The following is a 24,739-nucleotide window of genomic DNA, read 5'->3' as shown; positions in this document are numbered from 1 at the left end:
GATAACTCGAAAGAGTTTGATGGTCCACCACCCTCCTATTGTTGAGCAGCCCACTGGTTGGCCCAAAGAGGGTATATGTGCACAATGTATAACAAGTTTACATAGCGCTCTCTCAGCAGTGGTGGTGGAGGATTCAGGGCACCACTATGCTGCCATTAGGACAAAAAGCAGCATGTTGGGCAATCTCTGGTGCCTGCACGAGATGCAGGGTTGGAGTTGGGAGAAACAGGCTGAGGCGAGTGGCGTACTAACTTCAAGTTGGTGATTACACCCCCTCCATCGCCACTCATTGTCTGGGTTCACAGATGGAGAATTGGTGCTGAGACAAAATACAGGCGGGGAGTAGCTACTGTACAACCATTCACCAGCATCTGTGAGGGGAGGGATGGGACGAAATTAGGGACAAAATAATTAGCAGTGCAGGTTGATTTTGATCATGTTTCCTTTTGAGGAGAAACCACATATTCAAAAGCAAAGGCAGTTTCAGCCATTTTCTCCACAATATCCACACAATATTAATCATTGTTGTTGCGTGAAAGATCTACTTGCTGGTCAAATCCTAAACTGTCCTCCTAACAACTGTTGATTGCATCAACCGACACATTAACAGACTTGATCCTCTTGGAATTCTCATCTCCAATTAATATTTCACCGGAGCTTTCTTCGTTGAACAGTCTGCCTGATTGTTACATTTTGTAGCTTCAGTAAGAAAGTAAGTATCGTGCCAAAAAGACGGCGGCATTTTCCAAATTGGAACCCAGACAAGAAGGTAAACATCATGCAGCATCTAAATTTGCACCTGATTGATGGAAAGACTGGGACAGCTCTAAGCCACGAGAGACCATGCAGTCTTTTACAGTGCAAACTTGTGTTCAGTACTTTCAAACACTTAACATTTCCAGTAAAATCAGCCCTGTGGACTGCTTGGCAAAAGGGACGCAGATCTCTTTTCCCTGAAATAACAGGGGAAAAATTTCTCCTTTAATGAATCTATATGACTGAGGATGCTGAACGTTCACGATGACTGAGACTAGCTTTTTTTAATTCCAGATTTATTAATTCATTGAATTTAAATTCCACAAGCTGCCGTGCTGGGATTTGAACCCATGTTCTCCAGAGCATTAGCCTGGGCCACTGGATTCCTGTGCGCCCACCTAAAACATCAAACTTTCATTATTTTATATGTCTATGGGATTTTTGATTTCATTTTAAAGGTTGCAGCTGCCCATACAATTATATTCCAGGTTTAGAATCTTACCCTTTCATAATTATCAAAGTATTACAGGTTTTACATTTAGAAGCAGATGTTCATCTATCATCACATGGGATTGCAACAACCCACACCTATAGAGCGCCTTTAATGTAGCGGCATGTCCCTGGGCACTACATTAAGGGGGTGGGTGATGTAAAGGAGATCAAGCAGGAACTGGGAAGAAACGAAGTGGGTGAAGATATGTCTAGAGGTAGACTTTGAGAAACCTTGCAGTTGATGACGTTAGACATGCAGGTCCCTTTAAAAGTAAACCAGGAAAGCTTCTAAGTGAGTTTAGAGCGGGTGATGTTCATTGACGCCTGTAGTTAAGAGCTGAGTTTTTTTCCCCAGTAGCGGGGCTGCTACTGGAGAAGGAGGGGATCCAGGAGGGAAGAGTGGAAACTGGTATTTGTACTAAACTATAGTTTAACAATAAAAGTTATGAATCTGCTGCATGATTCGGCTAATGGGTGTCCACCTGTGAAACAGCAGCCAGAGAATGTAGAGCTCTGATTGTTGAAGGCTCCGACCCCCAACAGTGCAGCTGAGCGTGTCGGAGAGGGAATGGGGAGCTGAATGAGAATGAGAAAGGAATTCCCAAACTTCGAAGAGTGGAGGAGGCGAGGTGTGATGTTGGCTGGAGGAGGTTACAAAGGTAGGTTGATGCCTTCAGCCAGCAGTTGCACAGGATCAGTTAACATGTTAGTTAAACGAAAGGAGGCAGGTTCATGCACAGAATGTTTCACTGGAAGTATAACTTGGATCTTGCTCGTGGACTACTGCAGAGAAGGCTCACAATATCTTTGAGCCCAATCTCATTGAAGTGCCAAGGATTTTATGTAGAAAAAACATGCTGAAATTGCTTCTTGTGATAAGAATCTTGGCAATTATTAGTGCAATATCGCAGTAAGACCTGATGCAAATTCCTCTGTCTAGGATTTTAATATCGACATTGATATATTGAAAGTAGACGACCTCTGTTAAAACAGCAGAGAGCAAAATTTGAAACAAATGTGTTGAGCATTCATATGATAATATCGCATGGCATATGCTCAGTTCTGCATTGCACCTGTAGTTATCCTGATCTGTCCACACATTAGAGTCTTTAAAGGTCATTTCTGGAGAGCAACAGTCCTAAAACACAAGGCAAGAGAGCATTCCAAAGGATCAGGGATTTACAGTGGGTTACTAGGAGTATGTGCACAAATGTCCTTAGTGTTTTGCTTTATCTGAATAAGAAATATTCTAGAATAACTAATAATTAACAATATCATTAATTCAATCCAGGAATAGAATGAAGGCAGAAAACAATAGAACCCATCTTCCAGTCCCACGGTGATGCAGAACGATGGGGTCCTAGCCAGCATTGCAATTACCAAATTTAAAAGATGGTCCACTGGGAGATTCCCTGCAAATTTCCAGCCAGAATGGCCTGGAATAGATTGTAGGGACAATTATTACTAGGCACTCACTGATTGTAGGAAAAGGCCGTTGCCTCTGGCACGGCCAAGGCAAAACTTATTGCTGGCATGCCTCCAACTCTAATGTCATGGAACTGGAAAGAACTAACCTGCCCATTTTTCAGAGGCTGCATTTGGAAAGTGGCTGGAACCAGTCCAGGAAACTGAGATGAGACCTCAAGGCTAATCCCACTGAGTGAGTGGCCAGTAATCGGGTACAGACGCTGCTGCTGCCCTCTCAGCACAGGCCACAGAATCCGACTTATCCATCTCGCCCTCAGATGGCCTTAGGTGTGCCAGAAAGCAAGCAGAATAATGCAGCCAGAGTAGTGTCAGGCATGAGCGGCCAACGCACACCCCAGCATAAAGATATTCGGGACCAACTTGCCCCGAGACAATACCTTGGACTCTCCCAATTACTCTCCGTACAGGAAAACACTTAGAACGAGCACCAAGAGGAGTTCTAGATGAGACATATTATACACTATTATGGAAGAGGGAATACTGTCAAAACATTGCTTGTAGGGAACTAAACTAGTTGCACTTTACTTCAATGCTCTCCAGGGTGTTCTGTTATGACGGAGCGAAATAAACAGGTTAAAGGATGGCATTAGAAAGACCAATAGTGGGGATGGTGTACTGGGTCATTGCATTTTGCAAATTAGATCATCTGGAGTTATCCTACAGAGTCTATTCATAAAGAACCTGTCATGTATTATTGTGGCAGCAGTGGCTGTTCCTGAGTAAAATAATTATCTGAAAAACACAGAGCTAGTTTACCAGGGACCAAACGGGGGAAATGTTTATCAACGCAGTCTCCGACAAGAGACAGGCTATAGAAAATGAGTTTCCACCCTGGAACATGAACATGGTTCACTGTTTCCTGGCAAACGTGCAAGTAAAGTTATGTTCTGGAGATATCCTGCATCTGTGTCCATTTACCTAGAACTACAAAATGGCAGACAAGGCAATCTTACAGGAATGTGTTAACACCAGCAGAGGAAATTAGACTTGAAGCATGATAACGTGCCTGCTTCCCTGCTCAGTATGGTCTTTGAAAATAACATGCCCATACAATTTGACCTCATGGATTCAGGTTTCTTTTATGCAGCGTTCCATTATTATTTATACTCAAGTCAGCTGCTCAGAATTTGGAAATCTCACATTACTCACCAATTCCTCACTCCTACTGAGTAAGAAAACTAATACAACACAGGCTCTACATTGGTGGGTCTGGCGAGACAGAGCTAACATTTAAAAAGAATTCAGTGCTAGAATCTGTATTAAAACACGGGTTATCTGCCACAAGATAATAAGATGGGGTCAGAGGAAGCCCAATTGAATGAATTTTCCAGAACACCAAGGCCTGTATGTCACGCTCCCCCCCCCGCCAGCGGGTCTTTAGGTGGGGGTTGGGGGAGGAGTGGGGGGGTGGGGGGGGGGGGTGGTTACGTGAAATTGAAGGAACGGGATTCCCGCCTGCCCCGACCACGCAGCGATTTCACGCTGGGGCGGGCAAGGCCTCGGGCGGGACGGCCACCCTTGCCCCAATTGAGGCCCTTAAGTGGCCAATCATTGGCCCCTTAAGTGTCGTTTCCCGGCCAGACTCAATTTTTAGGCTGGTGGAGGGTTTGTCTGGCATGGGGGAAACCTGAAAATGAATGGGCTTAGGCCTTGGGCAGGAAGAGGGGTGGCGGGGGCACCTCCATTAGAAGTCCCCTCCTGACTTTGGCCCCCCCACCACCCCCCCACCCCCTTAAGGTCAGTCAGGTGGCCGCTGGACCTCCCTCCCCGATTGGCCTCTGCCCCAACCCTCGGATCACCTCCTTTGCACTCCCACAGGCCTTCCCTAACCCTCCCCTTAAACTTGCCTTTCCCTCCTGTCCCAGGACCTAGGCTCAGGCATCTTCCTGAAGCTCCTCTTCAGTTCTCTGCAGCTCTTGTCGCTGTAGAGACTAGCGAGCTGCTAGCCGGCTCTCTAAAGCGGGACTTCCTCCTGAGTGAGGGGCAGAAGACCCACCTGCAGCCAACTGACACGCATCTGAGTGTGAAATGGCTGCAGGGCACGTGGAGTCGGTGGGCATGTGTTCCCCGGCGACCCTTCAGACTGCGGGAAGAGAAACCCCGCTATCTGAAAAACTCAGGCTCAAGTCTACGACACTTTGCCATTTTTTTGAAAAATGAGTGTCAGCCTTCCGAGTATACATGTAAGCATTTGGATTGGTTTTCTCTATTCCGATAAGTTCACCTTTTGTTGACTGAAGACTGTTGCTTAAGTTTATCCCTACTATAAATAATGACCATGGTATAGGGCAGTGCTATAATGAAGAGACCACTCTACTTGGAATGAAATAAAATAGATAAAAAGATCTGGGCTAACTTACTAGATATCATCTAGTTAACTGGATATGCCACATCAATAACTTCCTTCCCACAACAGATAAGGCTAGATAAGATTTTGGGAAGCAAGAACTGCTGGAAGGTACTGAAAATTGATAGAATTCACTCACAAATTACTTTCATTGTGTGCCGTTTTCTGCAGTGACACTGCTTGTTTTGATGGTCAGCTCTTTAACCCAGTATTACTCACCCTGCCCATTACAATGCAACAGGCCCTATCACTGAAAGGCCTTACAACTTTTAAACACTTGTCCTCTCATTGCAAACACATGAAACGCATTGTATGCATCGAACCATACAATTAAGCAAAGAAACATTTGTGCTGAGAATTACACTGACAACCAATTTAAGATTATCAGTCGAGTTCGCAATGTAGCTCACTTATGCGTGCTAGAAGCTATATATAATACATAGGGCCCTGTCCTTGCAGAGAGAAAGGACATGTACACACATCACGCCTCTTTTAACTAAACTAAATAGGCGACAGCCAATCTCTGGTTCATTCCCCAGGGCAATGCCTTGACCAATCAGAATCAACCTGCCTGGACTGAACTTAAACAAAGCTTGGCAGTTAACTGTCAGTCATCAGTTAACTGGTGCATTCTCCATGGCAATGCCTCTACCAATCAGAATACACTTGCCAACTAATCAGCACTCTCTTCTCATGCAGTATAAATTATTGCTCCCTTCACATTTGGTATCCCTGCACATTGTCCTGATGAGTGTAGGACAGAAAGCTTTGACAATGTGTGTCTTTTCTCAGCAATACTAAAGAAACTTGCAGGACATCCCAGAGTGCTCCACAGTCAATAAAGTGTGAAATAAAAACAAAGTGCTGGAAAAACTCAGCAGGTTTGGCAACATCTGTGGAGAGAGAAACAGAGTAATAGCTCAAAAGAGTCATATTGGGCACAAAACATTAACTCTGTTTCTCTCTCCACAGATGCTGCCAGATCTGCTGATCTTTTCCAGCGCTTTCTGTTTTTATTTCAGATTGCCAGCATCTTGCAGTATTTTGCTTTTATTATATTTGAAGCGCATTCAACATTGTAAAATAGGGGAACACAGCAGACAAAATAGGCTCAATACAGGCCCAATATAAGCCCAGCAAGACCCAACAAACAGGAATGAGATAAATCGCCAGTTAATTTGTTTTTCATGATGTTAGGGTTAATATTTTCCTGAAACTGGAGAAGAAATCCCTTGCAGTTCCTCTTCAAATAGTTTCATGGGATATTTTACATCCAACTGAGGGAGCAAAGATAACCTCGACTTATCCTCTTGTCTAAGCTACAGATAATATTCGATTATTTCTTTGACCAAAGTATTTTTTGTATAATTCTCATTTTACAACACTATTTTTTCTTAACATTGTGCTACATTGGGGAACGTGCACCCTTTCTGGGGAGGCAGTTTCTTTCTAACCCTGGATGTAGGAACATAGAGGAGGAGGCCATTCAGCCCCTCGAGCCCGTTCCACCATTCGATGAGATTGTGGCTGACCTGTGACCGAACTCCATACTTGAGGCATTTGCCCCTTTTCCCTGAACACCTTTGATTAACAAAAATCAATCAATCTGAAATTTAGAATTATTAATTGACGCAGAACCAATTAGCATTTGCGGAAAAGTTCCCAACTTCTACCACCCTTTGTTCTAGAATCTTCCTAACTCCACTCCTGCAACGTCAGGCTCTAATTTTTAGGCCATGTCCCCTAGTCCTACACTTCCCAACCAGCGAAAATAGTTACTCTCTATCTACACTATCACTTCCCCTTAATATCTTGAAGACATCGATCAAATCACCCCTTATCCATATCCATGGTTTGCTTATAAATTGAGCATCTCCTTACCTTCTGGTACTAACACCTCAGGCTGTGGAGCTTCGGTGGAGGAGATGGCCTCTAATGGCTGTTGCTCTGGTGGTACCTTGGCTGGAGTAGGTATAGGATCAGAATGTTTAATCTCGGGGTGAGTCATAGTAGAGTCAGGAAGCTTATGGAATTTAACATCAGACCCAGGCTTGACAGTCACCTTCTTAAACGTTTGACTAACATGGTAACCCATTCCACCAGGGCAGATTTGCTTGAAGGCAGCTGTTTTGGACAACACAAAATAAAATTTAGTGTCGATTAAGTTTTCCCCATCTTACACATTCATGTATTTTCAATGCTGACCGATCATATTTTCCACAAAAAAAAATCAAGAAATAGTTCTTTAAAACCTCTAGAGTCGGAATTTCATGGATAAACATTCAAAAGATTCAGAAAACAAAGATGTGATTTTATTTTTAAACTGTAGCAAAGCAAAAGGTGGCACAAAAAAAACAACCCAAGACCTCCTCAAGTTGTTTCAACGACTTGGTTCAGTTAGTCAAGATTTGCTGAATATTGGCCAAATAGTTTCAGTAGACAGACTGACGGTCTTGTGGTGCACAGGGGGGGCGGTGGGTAGTGTCCCTACCTCTGAGCCAGTAGCTCTAGGTTCAAGTCCTACCCCAGGGCCTGATAACCAAGGAAGGTGCGTGCATAATCCAGCCAAACAGGTTGCGTTCCAGCCTGCAAGCCCTTCCAACATGAACCAACGGCAGGCGGTAAGAGCAGGAGAGATTCCTGGTCAGCCATGTGATGTAAAGAATGTTTGAGCCTCTACTATCACTATCCGTAGCTCCAGGCTACAAAACGCTTGTTACCGCAGCAACCTTCACTCCCTGAGTGAGTTGGTGACACACCACCACCACCAGACAGAGCATTCACTCTGACGTGGGATAGGTGACCATCAGGACCAAAGTCTGCCAACTTGCTGGAACAGTTCTCATAACATGACACATTTTTTTGTTTTGGCTTACTACCTGTTTTTATATGAAAGAGAGACAACGGGCAGGATTTTAGCTCAGATATGGGAAACGGTAGTGGGCTGGTGAGGTATTTTGCGTCACCGCCTGGCGTGCTGGTTTATTGGCACCATCCCGCCCCTGAGCCATTTTCCGAGAGACCGGATCGGGGGTGGAATGGCTACCTGCCCCCAAGCGATGGGCGGCTTGTTGAAAAGTAATTAAACATCCTACTTGCGCCAAGGATCTGAGGCTGACTGGAACTTTGCAGTTAGCCTGCAGCACCAACCATTCCTCCAACCCCCCACCCCCCAACCCAATGCATCAGGAGCACATCAGCTATGTGGGGGCAGACTTCCTGCAGCAGAACAGGGACCCAGCACTCCAGGACGCCTTTGAGAATCCCCCCCCCCCACCATCTGCCTAACTGGACATAGGGGCTTTCCCTTCACAACAGTGGCCATGTTTCACTTCAAAGCTTTTAAAAGCTGCTTAGAAGGTGCCTCAAGATGGAGGCAATCTCTCTCGCCGTTAGGCTCCTTCCATGTTGGAGGGCGGCCTATTGGCCTTCCAGCTTCCAGAGCTCATATGCCATCCTTAGTTGGACAGCGAGCACATCCCCTGGCTACTAATTGGTCGATCCAGGCAGAATCGTGCCAGATGACAGCTCCTGATAAAGTGTGGCGTCAGGACTCCCATTTGACCCTAAAAAAAACCCCAATGTCTGTGCTGGCTACACTGCAATGCAGAGCGCTTGAATGAATTCTTTCCCAATGCAGTGATAAAGTGGGATTGTGCGCGCATCAAGAAAATTCCACATGCCGAGGGCAGTTTTGGGCCATTCCCGCCGGTGTTCCCATTGTTTGCCATCGTCTCTCGATAGGCTGGATTATTTTATTCTTCAATTAAAGAACTCCTCATTTTGCCACAGGTGGTTTGTGCTCATGGGAACAATAAACATCACCTGGAACATAGGAACAGGAGGAAGCCATTCAGCCTTCTCAAGCTTGTTCTGGCCTTTGAGTGGATCAAGGCTGAGCTATATTTTAACATCATTTACCCCACCTGCTTCCATTAAACTTTAGGCCCCTTATCTATCAATCTCAGTTTTGACATTTCCAATTGATTCACCAGCCTCAACAACATTTTGGGAATAGAGTTCCAGATTTGCGCTACCCTTTGTGTGAAGAACACAGTTTAAATGCACCTATTTCTTGGGATGGAGGGGGGCAGTGGTGTGGAGGGATGAATTTCCTTGGGGTTTCTCCCCCTTTGTGAAAATAACTTCAGAGGATGTTTGGCAATAAAGCCTGATGACATGGATAAACAGGGTTTCCCCACTGCAATTCTGACCACGGAAGAAGGGTGAAGGTACCGAGAAAATTCACCCCCTCCCGTCGACTCCAAAGCAAACGTTTAAACCCAGACGTTAACTTGTTATTTCAAACAAGTGACGTGAATGGTTCAACATTTTGTTCATGGCCTTCATGGTCATTACGTTGTTCCCTGACAGAAATGCAGCTCCAACCCCTGCATTCTAGGGGCTGCATCTTCTGGTCGGTGAGCAGGGGGCGGGGCCTGCTCACCGACGGGTAAAATGGCGCGGGGTGAGGTCGGGCAGGCGTCCCAACGTCATCCCACGTCATTTACATTCTCAGGTCGGCGCGCGCGGAGCCAAATCGGCTGCGCGCCCGCCGACCTGCCAACAGCCACTTAAGGCCATCAATCAATGGACCTGCCCGTCCAACCTTAAGGTTGGCGGACAAGCCAGGAACCCAGGCGGGCTTCTGAAAAAAACATGAAACCTCATCCACGGGCGGGATGAGGTTTAATGAGGGATTTTAAAATTTCAGAATATTTTAAAATAAAAGTTATGGACGTGTCCCAACTCATGGCGTGTCAGTAACATTTTTTCCAATCTTTAAACTGGTTTTTACATTTGAGCCAATCTCCCTGAGGCAGCACTTTGCCTCAAGGAGATCTGTGTGGTCTTTCACGCACCCCCGGCTCAGGGAATCTTCCCCCCGCCCCCTCCCCCCACCCCCCGCCCGCACAGGGAGCGCATAGCACTTCCTAGTGAATGTCACACTGGGCAGGCCTTAATTGGCCCGCCCAGGTAAAATGGCAGTGCGCCCCCAACCGGAAGCGCCGATCGGGAACCTGTCCGCTCATGCCCGCTCCCACACAATCCCCCTGACGGGGGTGGGGGGGGGGGAAGATCCTGCCCTAGATTTTTTTTTTACTCATTCACAGGATGTGAGCATCACTGGCCAGGCCAGCATTAACGGCGCATCCCTAAATGCCCCTTGGGAATGTGGTGGTGAGCCATCTCCTTGAATACAACTGAGTGGCCATTTCAGAGGGTGCTTAAGAGTCAATCACATTGCTGTGGCTGAGTCACAGGTAGGCCAGACCGGGTAAGGACAGCAGATTTCCTTCCATAAAGCAACTGGGTTTTTACAACAAACTGGTAGTTTCGTGGTCACTATTATTGGTACTAGCTTTTTAATCCCAGGTTTATTTAATTAACTGAATTTAAATTTCCCAGCTGCTGTATTGGGATTCAAACTCATGTCTCCACCTCATTCATCACTAGTTCAGTAACATAAACACTATGCTACTGTACCCCGTTAGTAATTCCACAATAAATGCCTTCACAGTGCATCTCATGGTTTCTAAACGCTCCTCTAATTGCCATGAAATTCACCGCTGTGTCGCCACTTATTTCTTTTAATGCTCAGGATTAAATGGCCATCATCATAATCATCATGAACATGACAATGTGAAAGCATTCTGGCAACCCAAACAACATTCCTCTTTCCAGCCATGACTCCAAAGTTCTGTCGTCTTCATGTTGAGCTTGGCTGGCGAGAGAAGGGTCAGTTGGGCACGTGGCCCTTCCGGGTGGTCAAGGACACGGCTCTCAACAGGGATGGCGCAATTTCAAACCAGAGGGGCTTCCGTTCACCATCACTTCAGCTGAAGCACCAGCATCGGGTCAACGTCACCTGTTCTCTGCAGGGCCACGTGGGGAAGTGAGGTGATCCTACTCAGGAGGCCAAGGGTCTGATACGGGGGAGACAGTGGCATATTGGTAATGTCATTGAACTAATAATCCAGAGGCCCAGGCTAATGCTCTGAGGACATGGGGTTCATATCCCACCACAGCAGCTGGTGGAATTTAAATTCAATGACTAAATCTGGAATATAAAGCTAGTCTCAGTAATGGCGACCATGAAGCTATCATTGGTCATTGTAAAAACCCACCTGGCTCATTAATGCCCTTTAGGGGAGGAAATCTGCCATCCTTACCCAGTCTGGCCTACATGTGACTCCAGTCCCATAGCGATGAGATTGTCTCTGAAACGCCCTCTCAAATGGCCTAGGAAGCCACTCAGCTCAAGGGCAATTGGGATGGACGACAAGCACTGGCCTTGCCAGCGATGCCCACACCCCATGAAAGAATGAAGATAAAACTTCAGCTGAAGCGCACCAGAGTCAGGTGGATGTCGCGTGTTCTCCGCAGGGCCGTGTGGAGGTCTAGAGTTTACTCAGGAGGCTGAGGGTCTGATAATGGCTTGGCCTGCAAAGTTCCCAGCCCCCACCACCACTGCACCAAACCACCCCCCCCACCCCAGCCGCCCTCACATCCACGGAGCTACAGTGAGGCTCGGGGCCCAGCCTCTCTCATGACAACAGGAATTTCTATGATAAGCAGCCCCCAGTAAGAGAAAAAAAATCAAAATCTCAATAATTGTGTTGAGCTTATTCAGAGCTCTCGCCAGTTTTGAAAGGACAGTGGAACAACCAAAATGGGCAGTCCACTTACTTACCCAACCCTCCTGAGTACCCATCAGAATTCTCACAGGAGAACACATTGTGCAAAGCACTACTACAATGCACAATTGTATAAACTGTTCTTAAAACTCGCCCAGAAATGTATGCAGTTACGTGTACAAAAATATCATTTCTTCTGCCTAAACGTGCTGCAACACATGAGTAAAGCATAATTTTCTGCAACATGATTGTCCAGCACTTTCCATTATCAACAAGGGGCATATTCACGTGAAGGTTGATAATGGGCGTCCCAATACACTAACCACTGAACCCACACAGTTTGCCTTAGCTTGACATTGTGCTGAAAATACAATATGATTCCACGCATCCAGGTCAAAAGAAATCATTTGAACCAGGAGCAGGTTTGCATTTTAAAAATCAATCAGAAGCCAAACGGGGCAAGGGGCTGAATGGTGAAGTGAGGTAGCTGGTTGTCCTCTCACTTGGCTCTTAATGCAGGTGTTGTGTTTGTGGCAGGTGTGTGGAAGGAGCAGCCTCCTAAAGCTGAGTCAGTTGATTGTCTATGACAGGACTCTGACAATCACACTCGACAAAGTCAGCGGCCCTTAGTGTCACTGGAGTGTTTCCCAGCTGGAAGATTGAGAATACGGGAAGGGGTGGGGGTGGGGGATCCATTATTATTTTAAATGAATAATTCCAGATTAGTCAGCTTCATGAGTCACTCAGCTCTGTGCACGCAACTGCTAAATACCTGAATTGTATGCTCCGCAAGATGCAGAACCCCCTTTTTAAATTGGGGAGAATAAGAAATAAAAATCGTCACACTTCAATAGCATTCTGAATTAGTCAATTCCAAAATAACACACATTAGTAATCTCACAAGATCTTTAGAGAAAGGCCAGTTGACAAGATGGTCCTTTTGAGATGACATTATAACTGCAAGTACCAAGTAAACTGTGCGCTCTGGAAAAAAAAAATGATTGCTGCATTCTTCGAACAAATGAGCACAAAAATTCCAGTTTTTAATCAGTGCTTGAAATGTAATTTAACGGGAGGAGGAAATAAACAATATGAAGCGGCCGCTTTGGGGAGATATCAAGTGTTTGCCATTCATAAAATGTGTAGCAACTATAGTCTAGCAATAATATGGTTGTCTACTTTGTGTGCCACAGAATACAACAAGCATAACAGTAAAAAGCAGCCAGCAAAGGAGGACAAAAGAGCAGTCACTGTGAAGCAAAAAAAAGTTATCCGCTGGTTTCTGCTGCCCTTACCTGTTCCCAGAATGGGACATTTCTCACAGTTTGTGCCCCAGGCCTTGCCAACGCTGCAACAGCACATCTGCTTGCTGAGCTGCACAGACAGAGGGTGCATGCACTGCTTTCCTGCACTGACAAACCGGTAGCAGGGCCCTTTCTCTTCAATTAAAAGATTTTCAGCTGCAGCAGAGAGAGAGAAATAAAAAAGGGAGGGAGGTTGCCAGAAATGATTTAAGAGAAAAAAAACCTGCCGAAATTCCATCACCAGCTAACAAGGACAGAACAGCAAACAAGCTAAAAAAAGAATCAACATACATTAAGGTGCCACTGCGTGTGTGTGTGTGTGTGTGTGTGTGTGTGCTCGTGTGTCAGTGCGTATGTGCCGACATAGACACATTCGGAGCATCATTTGTACCAGATTAGAGCCCCAAGACTTGAAGCACACAGGTTTTACATTGGCAACCATCTGACAAATGCATAAAGTGTTAAACCCTACGAGAGGTAACATGCTCCAAACAGAAATGTGCGAGCTGTGAGTATCTTTTACATGCATCCATGTTAGTACGGCAGTAGCTTGAGCATTCAGGAGCAGCGGACAATTGCTGTTACCACTCGAAACAGAAAAAAGCTGTATCTTTTTTTTTTAGAACAAAATACCAATACCTCCGAGGCCACATCACTGAAATGACTTTGGCATGCTTGCACACCGATCCAAATCATTCCGTTTTACAGGCAACTGGGGCAATTTTCTTCTTCATTCCAATCTGAGTTTGGTTAGTTATAATTGTATTAGACAAAATACATGTGCAGGATATTTATGTTCTGTTAGATTGTCATTCTTTCTTGTCAAACGGGCCCATGTGTGGTGCCTAGTTAACATGGGTCACAATGTGCAGTTTAGTCCTACTTTGTCAAACACAATTGAGACCATTCAGCATTCTCAAAGAGTACCAAGCTTAGCCAAAGGAAAACCTCCACTTTGACCTTTTGCACATCCCATTCCCATTGGCATCCTCAAATGGCAGATGATTCCAGAACTAGGGGCCACTGTTTTAAAATTAGGGGACGCCCTTTTAGGACAACGCTGAGGAGAAATTTTCTTCTCTCAAAGAGGATTGTGCGACTTTGGAATTCTCTGCCTCAGAAGGAGGTGGAGGCAGGGTCATTGAATATTTTTAAGGCAGAGGTAGACAAGTTCTTGTTAGGCAAGGGAATCAAAGCTTATCGGGGTTAGATGGGAAATTGAAACACAAGAAGATCAGCCATGATCTTACTGAATGGTGGAGCAGGCTCGAGGGGCCGAATGGTCTAATCCTGCTCCTAGTTCTTATGTTCTTATGATTAAAACCTGAAATGGGGCAACCAGGCCGATTGAGCCAATAAAACACAATACTTCTTGCTGCAGACATCATCCAAAATAGGATTGACAAAATGGCCTCTGCATCAGACTCTGGAGCCAAACACTCCTACAGTTCAAAGTTCAAACAGGCTCTCTCCACCATGACAGGTCAAGTGAGCTTTGACAGCGCCATGAATTATGAATTGTCTGAGCAGCCACTGAGGGGCAGGCAGCCAAGGCATTGCTTCAACTCCTTCTATCAATGGTTCGTCTCCAGAGGGAAGTACATTAAAGCAGAACCAATATCCAGAGTTGGCTCCAAAGTGGCTGTAGCATTCGTTTCACAACCAATACTGGTGACCATTGGCTCTGGCCACAGCTCTGTTTGGCTGCCATAGTCTTATGTTCGGGTTTTTTTTTTGGTGTGGGACTTTGTGGAGAAGTGGTGAATGCAAATGGTCAACAGGATGCCCAGTTCTGTAGCCGTCTACACAACTGGTGCCAGGAAGTTTTGTGAAGCATCTGCAGAATTATATTGGAGTCAGACCAACTGAAACAACAGTATATTCTTATAAATGCCTAGGAAAAGCAATTTTTACCATTTAACATGCTTTCTTTTGACAATAGCTTTCACGGGTGCTTACCCAGTGTGGAACTTTATGCAAGCGTACTGTTAAAATGTAGAATTTGGTTTGAACTCATATTTTGCTCATTTTACATTAGCAACCATGGTTCAGAATTGAATCACAACCATAAACTAACACCAGCTGCAGTCCAGTTCTAAAATAAATATGTTTTTGGTTAGGTTTCACTTGGTGCCCGTGAACATTAATGACATCACAGATTTTGGTAGCAATAGAAGAGAACTCTGTTTGACCTAGAATTACCCTCGTTCTTCATGGCTCTTTAAAGTTCAGACATGCAAGGCTTTCAGTCTCATTCTCTGTAGTTGTGCCCCAAAATTTGTACACAACAGCACCGTTTGACTCAAGGGGAGGCCAAACTTACTTGGCCGGTGAGGAACATCCTATTAAGACACGAGTGACCATTATAAGCAAGCTGCAACAGCTTTTTATCATAAGGGGAGCAATTCCTGACTTCCCACCATTTGCTGCTGTGCATTTTGCTTATGCAAGTATTGCAAAATAACGCTTAAAAATGCAAAATTAATGACTAAAGTTACTAACTATGTTGCAGCCAGAACGTTGGAGAGGCTGCAAACCCCTTTACGCCGTCCTTGTTACCTTACTGTGGCATCAGAATAACTGCCGTGCCATCATAAAGAATATCACTATCTTTACAGTGCAGAAGGAGGTCATTCGGCCCCTTGAGTCTGCACTGGCTCTCTGAAAGAGCATTCCAGCTAGTCACACTACCCTGCCTTATCCCAGTAACCTTGCACATTCTCTCTTTCCAGGTAGCAATCCAATTCCCTTTTGAATATCTCGATCAAATCTGCCTCCACCACCCTTTCAGGAAGTTTGTTCCAGACTCCAACCACCCTCTGGGTGAAAAAAAAATTCCTCACATCACATTTACTCCTTTTGCCAATTATTTTGAATCAGTTCCCTCTAGTTCTTGATGTTCTCTTGAGTGGGAACAGTTTCTCACTATTTACCCTGTCCATACCCCTCAGGATCTTGAATACCTCCATCAAATCTCCTCTCAGCCTTCTTTTCTCCAAGGAAAACAGTCCCAGCCTCTCCAATCTATCCTCATAGCACCAGTTCTTCATCCCAGGAATCATTCTTGTGAATCTCCTCTGTGCTCTCTTCAATGCCTTCACATCCTTCCTCAAGTATGTCGTCCAGAACTGGACACAGTACTCCAGGTGAGGCCTAACTCGTGTCTTATACAAATTCAACATGACCTCCTTACTCTTGTACTCTATGCCCCGACAAATAAAACCTAGGATACTATCTGCTTTATTAACTGCTCTCTTAACATGCCCTGCCATCTTCAATGACCTATGTAGTTATACATTGAGGTCCCTCTGTCCCTGAACCTCCTTTAGAGGCTCTCCCTTTAGTTTATGCTGTCTCACCATATCTTTCCTACCAAAAATGAATCACTTCACACTTCTCTGCCACTTGTCTGCCCAATCCACAAACATGTCTATGTCCTTTTGAAGTTCCAGACTGTCCCAATCGCAGTTGACATCATTTCCAATCTCTGTATCGTCTGCAAATTTTGAAACCATGCCCTGCACACCACAGTCTAGGTTATTAATATATATCAGGAAGAGCAAGGGTCCGAACGCTGACCCTGGTTACTTAATCCATTTCTTAAGTATGGAATGAACCAAGGTTTATTCTATGTCTATCTTCAGGACCTCTAACCAGTGCAGAAATGCTTGCTTTTTTTTGAACAGATATAAATGCAACAGGAAAGGTAGAACATTCCTTAGAAAGGCGAGCAAGTCCTTCAAAAACAGGCAGCGGGAGAGCGAGGTTTGAGCTGTGTGGGAATGTAAAATGTGATAGTGTCACAAATGCTGCTCCTTATATGTCCTGTCACATGTTGTATTCCACTGACTTCATGCGACACCCATTTTGCATTCCTGCCCAATGGAATTTCACCCTCCACCCCCCTCCTACATATTTCCTTGGGTCTATTTATTCACCCTCGTAACTTCCACTCATAGGTGCAACACTGTAAGATGTTCTATAACCCGAAGACACCTTGGCTTTTATGGATGAACTGCAAATCCATTTGATTTGGTTTCCCTGGGGCTTGGGAAGTGAAAACCTGTCTCTGGTGAAAACGTTTCTAACAATTACACAAACCCAACTTTGGAAATGCATGTGCATTTGAGTTAAATTTTCGGGGGCCTTGGGACCAAGTTTTAAAACGGTCCTTGAAAGGTTCTGGTAGACGTTACTTACGGACACAGGCAGTCTGTGCAGGACCTGGAACAAACCCAGGCTCGCATGTGCACCTATAGCTGCCCATGGTATTCAGGCATTCTCCATGTGGGCACACCCCTTGGAGCTGGCATTCATTGATATCTACAAAACAAGAAGTAGTATATAAGTGGGCATCCAGGACTGGCAATGACGCCACTAAACTGGCATCCACAACTGCAGCATCAATGGAGAAAGGTTAAAACTCGGCAGAAGTTAATATTGTGAGCTCCCCCTCAAACCCTTGCAATTTTGTAGACGTATTCTAATTATCCTCACGTTATTTTTTTCCCACAAAATATTTGTCATAAATGTTACGGGGGGTTTTTTTTGGAAATAAGAACCAGGTGAGATGTGTAATGGGCGGTCGATCCAATATTGCCCAACCAATCCCCCAAGTCCCTTAATAGTTCCCAAAATTGATGTTTACATTTGTTTGCGGTAATTATAGATATGGATATATACACTGAAATATGAGAAGAGTTAGTAAAAGGTCCTTGCCGATAAAAATGTACCTAGTTCATTGTAATTGTGCGATAAAATCACTAACCGTAATATAGGAACCTATCATTTCATGAAGATTGATTAGAATGGAGAGATACAAAACCATTAAACATTACTTGCTTATGAGCTGGAATTTCTTTTTGCTGTTTTAATGAACAAACTTAATTAAAATATGGTCATGTATTTTTATCATTGAAAAGCTGGCTTTAGTTATATATAACGTGATATTGGTAACCAAGGTACAGGATAGGGGGGCAACTCAAACAAGTGCCACGGAGTGCATGCAAGGAGCTATCATTTTTACAGTCATTGAATAACCTGATCTCGTTGGCCGTCAGGCGACAACAACAACTTATATCTACATAGTGCCTTTAATGTAAAGAAACTTCCCAGGCCCTTTACAGGGAAATTATAAAAACAAAGCATGACAACTGAGTCACGTAAGGAAATATCAGGTCAGATGACCAAAAGGTTGGTGAAACAGGTATGCTTTAAGGAGCAACTTAAAGGAAGAAAGTGAGGCAGTGAGGTGTAGGGAGGGGGTTCCAGTGCTTGGGGCCTATGCAACTGAAGGCACGGCCACCAATGATAGAGCAATTATAGTTATTGAATACTAATTGTATTATAATTGTATTGAAGCACCTCAGAGTGCCACATGATGTATGTTGATAACTCCAATACCACTGCACTGTCTGACTGTCTGTAATGACCATATTGAAATGATTGTAATATTCATTGATTGTATTGAAGCATCTCATGATCCATGTGTAAAAGTTGAATCTGATTGCACTTTTTGTATGGCGATTTAGAAATGTTTTCTAATGTTCTTCCAGATATTTTATGAATAAAGTATTTTTTCAAAAAAAAAATTATAATTAGGAATGCACAAGAGGCAAGAACTGGAGGAACACAGATATTTCAGAGGGTTGTGGGGTTGGACAGTATTACAGGGATAGGGAGGGATGAGGCCATGGAGGGATTTGAAAACAAGGATGAGAATGTTAAAGTCAAGACATTGCCTAACCAGGAACCAATGTCGGTCACTGAGCCCAGGGGAGCAGGACTTGCGAGTTAAGGCACAGGCAGCAGAGTTTTGGATGATCTCTAGTTTATGCAGAGAAGAATGTGGGAGACCAGTCAGGAGTGCGTTGGAATAGTCAAATCTCGGTAACAAAGGCATAAATGAGAGTTTCAGCAGCAGATGAGCTGAGACAGGGGCTAAGTCGGGGGATGTTATGGCAGTGGAAATAGGCGGTCTTGGTGTTGGCGTGAAGATCTCAGAATCAAGTGTGGCACCAAGGTTGCAAACAGACTGATTTAATCTCAAACTGGTGCCAGGGAGAGGGCTGGAGTCAGTAGCTAGGAGGTAGACATAATGTAATAGTGCCAAATGCTCAGCTTCAGAAAAGGAGGCCAATGATATTGACTTCAAAGCCCACAAGTCATGATGAGGCTTACCTTGTGCAATGCCGAGCACTTCCTAGTAAATTTTGATCCATTTTTTATGTTTGCTCATAAGTGAATGTAAGCCAAACATGAAAAGGGAGCAGTGAAATTACTTTGACAATTAGCTATATAGCAAATAATTCATCCATTTGGTATAAGTTGGGGCATGGAACTTAGGTACCATTTTAGATTTTGGGAAGGAAGGGCAGGGCAGCCATTTTGTAGCTGGACAAAATTGGGCTGAAAACATTGGACGCCCAAAGCCTATGAATAACAACCTCATGTTCCCTGCATTTAATTTCAATTTTTCCAAAAGTCATGGGACATCTTGTAACTATGGATCCATTGTAGTTCTAATAATCACTCTTGCAACGAGAAACCAACATGTCAAATGAATGTAGCCCTGAACCTATCAAGCTCCCAAATTGTTGCATAGCTTGACTTGGATCAAATACATTTCTGGCACCTCCCAAGTGCCCTGTACATTGGCACAGCATGTTTCAGCATGGATAGAATGGATTAATGTCTGAGTCACATTGTGGAGAAGCCAACAGCACACAAAATATAAAGCAAATGAGCACTGCTTTATGAAAAATTATTCAGACAAAAATTTCTGAACATGTGAATCCATCACACTTGTTATTCATACTAAATTGATTTATGAAAATCATTGTTAAATTTAAATCCATTTTAATAAAGATTTAACCAAGGAAATACAATTCTCTTCTTCTCCTTGGTCCTATCGCATGACCTAATTGTGAATTATTATTACTTCTAAACCTTCAGCACTTCCACTTATTTTACCTAACTTCAAATCACCACCAGCTAATTTGTGCTCAGAGCTGCCCTTCCATAATAGGTTCCTCTAATTGTTCTGCTTGCCTTTGTCATTACCCAACATGAAGTTGTTATACGTTATTCATTTTCTCTGTCATATTCAAGGTTCAGCAAGAGGAATCCACTCCAAATACAGATCTGGCCTCCATCTCCAGAAAAGAACTGTCCATTTTCAATGAGCAACAATAAATTGTATTTACAGAAGCGCCTTTAACACCCCAAGGTGCATCACAGGAGCATGATCAATGGATCAGGTGACAAAAAGATTGGTCAAAAAGGCAGCTTTTAAGGATTGTCCTCAAGGAGGAAAGTGAAGTAGAGAGACAGAGAGCTGTAGGAAGGGAATTCGAGAGTTAGCACCTTGGCAGCTCAAGGCATAGCCACCAATGGAGTGATCAAATTCAGAGATACTCCAGAGAGCAGGATTGAAAAGGTGCATATAATCTCAGAGGGTAGTGGGGCTGGAGGAGATTACAGCGATTGGAAAGGGTGAGGTCATGGGGGAGTGGTGTGAGAATTTTAACTCTAAATCCATCAGTTCAAAACTCCACATCACTTCATGATTTAATTCAGGGGTCGCCCATATCATTATCGTGTTTCGCACAATGTTGGAGTTCTCATTTATTTATCCAGTTCACCATTCCAAATAGCATACTATAAAATGAAAGAAAATGAATATTTTTTGTACCTGGTTTACGGATGTTTTTTTTTGTCCACTATGCAAAGTTAGAATCACAGAGTAGAAATATAGAATGGTTACAGCACGGAAGGAGGTCATGCACTCATGTCCTTGCTGGCTCCCTTGAAGAGCAACTTAGCTAGTCCCTCTCTCCCACCCTTTCCCCGTAGGCCTGAAAATTTTCTCTCTTCACGTGTTTAACCAATTCTCTTTTGAAAGCCAAGGTTGAATCTGCCTCCAGCACACTCTCAGGCATTGCATTCCAGATGCTAACCACTCACTGCATAAAAGAGATCTTCCTCAAGTTGCCTTTGGCTCTCCCGCCTATCACCTTAAATCAGTGCCCCCTGGTTCTTCACCCTTCCACCAATGGGAACAGTTTCTCTCTATTTACTCTGTCCAGACCCCCCTCATGATTTTGAGCACTTTTATCAAATTTCCTCTCGATCTTCTCTTTTCTCAGGAGAACAACCCCAGTTTCTCGAATCTATCCTCGTGGCTGAAGTCCCTCGTCCCAGCAACCATTTTCGTAAATCTTCTCTGCAATCTTTCTGAAGTTTTCACATCCTTTCTAAAGTGTGCTGCTCAGAATTGGACACAGTACTCAACTTGAAGCCAAACTAGCGCTCAACAAAGATTCGTCATAACTTCCTTGCTTTTGTACTCTTTGCCTCTATTTATAAAGTGCAGGATCTCGTATGCCTTTTCAACCACTTTCCACCTTCAACAATTTGTGTACCTATGTCCCCAGGTCTCTCTGCCCCTGTACCCAATTTTCTGCATTAAATTTCAATGGCCACATGTCCACCCATTCCACCAGCCTGACTGTGTCCTCTTGAAGTCTATTACTATCCTTCTCACACTTCACAACACTTCCAAATTTTGTGTCATCTACAAATTTTGAAACTAACTGAGCTCCTGAGAAAAAAAGAATTATGTAAGACTTTTGTGGCACTGAGTGTGTCCGCTTGTAACTAGGAGGTATTCATTGTTCACTGTTACAACTGAAGGCTCTCTTCATCGACCTCAGTTTGTTGATTTGACCTTATTTTCAGTAAGTTATTTACTGCAGTTGTTACTGGCCCGGAATATTTGACGAATTGTTGATCAAATCTGGGTAATTACGAGTTTTTTTTCTAATCGTTGTGATTGTTGGCATGGGTTATAAATCAATAGGCAGAGACTTTTAAGGAGATATTTCAGAGTATTCAGAATAAGTATATTCCTACTATAAAGAAAAATTCTAAAGGGAGGACCCACCATCCATAGTTAACTAGAGAAGTTAAGGAAAGCATCAAACTTAAGTAAAAAGCACACAACAGCGCAAAGATGAGCGACAGGTCAGATGATTGGTCAAAATATAAAGAACAGCAGAGAATGACTAAAAGGTTAATCAGGAGAAAGAAATTAGAGTATGAGAGGAAGCTAGCTAGAAATGTAAAAATGGATAGCAAGTGTTTCTACAGGTGTTTAAAAAGGAAAAGTAGGTAAAGTGAGTGTTGGTCACCTAGAGAGTGAGAATGGGGAGCTAATAGTAGATAATAAGGGAATGGCGGATGAAAAGAACAAATATTTTGCTTCTGACTTCACTATAGTGGATACGAAAAACATTCCAGTAATTGCTGTAAATCGGCAGGTGGAGGGGAGAGGGGAACTTGGTGAAATTACAATCACTAGGGAAGTGGTACTGAGCAAACTGATGGAGCTGCGGACGGACAAGTTTCCGGGTCCAGATGGACTTCATCCTAGGGTCTTAAAAGAGGTGGCTAATGAGGTAGCAGATCCTTTGGTGTTAATTTTCCAACATTTGCTAGATTCTGGAAAGGTTCCATCAGACTGGAAAGTAGCAAATATAACCCCTCTATTCAAGAAGGGAGGGAGGCAGAAAACAGGAAACTATAGGTCAGTTAGCTTGATGTCTGTCGTGGGGAAGGTGTTAGAATCGATCATAAAGAGGTTATAGCTGGATACTTAGAAAAGTTCAAGGTATTCAGGAAGAGTCAGCATGGTTTTGTGAAAGGAAAATCATGTTTAACCAATTTATTAGAGTTCTTTGAATGAGTAACATGTGCTGTGGATAAAGGGGAGCCTGTAGACGTACTGTACTTGGATTTCCAGGAAGCACTTGATAAGATGCCACATCAAAGGTTAATTTGGAAAATAAAAGCTCATGGAGTAGGGGATAACACATTCGCATGGATAGAAGATTGGCTGGCTAGCAGCAAACAAAGAGTATGCATAAATGGGTCTTTATCTGATTGGCAGGATGTGATGAGTAGAGGCCCACAGAGATCTGTGCTGTGGCCTCAACTTTTTACAATTTACATCAATGACTTAGATGAGGGGAGTGAAGGCATGGTAGCTAAATTTGCAGATGACACAAAGATAGGTAGGAAAGTATGTTGTGAAGAAGACATAAGGAGTTTGCAGCTGGATATAGATAAGTTGAGTGAATGGGAAAAAATCTGGCAGATAGAGTATAATATGGTAAAATGTGAAGTTGTTCACTTTAGCGGGAAGAATAAAAAAGCAGAGTATTACTTAATCAGGGAACAACTGTAGAATTCCGAGGTGCAGAGGGATCTAGGTGTTCTTGTGCATCAGTCACAAGAAGTTAGTATGCAGGTACAGCATGTGATCAAGGAGGCTAATGGAATGCTATCCTTTATCATGAGAGGAATTGAACACAAAGTAAGGATGTTATGCTTCAGTTATACAGGGCATTGTTGAGAACACATCTTGAATACTGTGTGCAGTTTTGGTCTCCTTATTTAAGGAAGGATGTAAATGCATCGGAGGCAGTTCAGAGGAGGTTTACTAGATTGATACCTGGAATGAGTAGGTTGTCTTATGAAGATAGATTGGACAGGCTGGACTTTTTTCCACTGGAGTTTAGAAGAGTGAGGGGTGACTTGATTGAAGTATACAAGATCCTGCATGGTCTTGACAAGGTGGATGTGGAAAGGATGTTTCCTCTTGTTGGTGAGTCCAGAACTAGGGGGCACTGTTTTAAAATTAGGGGTTGCCCTTATAGAGCAGAGATGAGGATTTTTTTTTTCTCTTGGAGGGCTGTGCGACTTTGGAACTCTCTGCCTCAGAAGGCGGTGGAGGCGGGGTCATTGAGTATTTTTAAGGCAGAGGTAAATAGATTCTTGTTAGACAAGGGAACATCGGGGGTAGATGGGAATGTATAACTCGAAACACAAACAGATCAGCCATGATCTTATTGAATGGCGGAGCAGGCTCAAGGGGCCGAATGGCCTATTTCTGCTCCTATTTTGTACGTTCGTATTGCCTGAGCACGCTTCCTAATTAGCAAAATAAAATACTGCTTGCAATCAGGCGTTTAGGGTGTTTTGATTTGATCAGTGAGTGGCTCTGCCTTGCGGATGACAAATTCGACAAAGTGAAATCTCCCTCTCTTCACAAAGTCTGATGAACAAATATATGTTTAAACTCCACGCTTTATGCTTACGCTTTTTTTTCCCACTAATGTTAGCGAATATAGTGTATTTTTCCTCACTGTGAGGGTTGGATGCAATTCAAGCTAATCTCAAGTACCCTCATTTGGCATTCCTATCATTTAAGTACAAGGTTTTTAATGAGAGCAAAGGCACTTATGAAGCCAAAAGGGCAATGATTCTGATTGTAGCCAGATAATCATAAACACACATTTCAAAGGGCCATTTATATTAATGGCCCATAATAATAAGTACCGTGATTCCTGAAAGATTACTTAAGTAAACTTGCTGGTGCTCTTTTGACCAAAAAGGTTGTGACCTTTCCTTCCTCTGCTCTCAGCAGTAAAACATGTCTTCGAAATTTAAGCTGTTCTCGTTTAAACTGACCCAGGTGGTGAAAGAACTTTCCATTTTCTTTTATCGGAACTCCCCATCGTTTGAGCAGAATTATTTCTCAGTAACATTTATCAACACCACAATCTGGGGAGAAAAACCACCGTAAAGGTTTATTTTTTCCCTCCCCCTCCAGAGTTCCTGTTGTAATTGCTGCTGCCAAAACTAATCCAGGA

At 43.7% G+C, this 24,739-nt stretch overlaps 1 protein-coding gene across 5 annotated transcripts in view; it reads right to left on the bottom strand.

The window, feature by feature from the left end:
* Nucleotides 1-24,739, bottom strand: part of ltbp1 (latent transforming growth factor beta binding protein 1) — a 383,951-nt gene that overhangs the window by 167,653 nt on the left and 191,559 nt on the right. For 2 of the 5 annotated variants that reach the window (XM_078557330.1, XM_078557335.1), the window contains 3 exons: nucleotides 17,226-17,348; nucleotides 13,017-13,181; nucleotides 6,965-7,207 (listed from right to left, as the gene is read on the bottom strand). In XM_078557330.1, coding sequence (XP_078413456.1) covers nucleotides 6,965-7,207; nucleotides 13,017-13,181; nucleotides 17,226-17,348 — 531 coding nt within the window. The remainder of the gene's footprint in view (nucleotides 1-6,964; nucleotides 7,208-13,016; nucleotides 13,182-17,225; nucleotides 17,349-24,739) is intronic. The other 3 variants (XM_078557333.1, XM_078557331.1, XM_078557334.1) reach the window with 3 other exon arrangements.

Source organism: Cetorhinus maximus, chromosome 14 (assembly GCF_964194155.1).
Source record: "Cetorhinus maximus chromosome 14, sCetMax3.hap1.1, whole genome shotgun sequence".
Lineage (NCBI taxonomy): Eukaryota > Metazoa > Chordata > Chondrichthyes > Lamniformes > Cetorhinidae > Cetorhinus > Cetorhinus maximus.
Note: the sequence above shows the minus strand (reverse complement) of the source record. Positions and strands in the feature narration are given on the sequence as shown.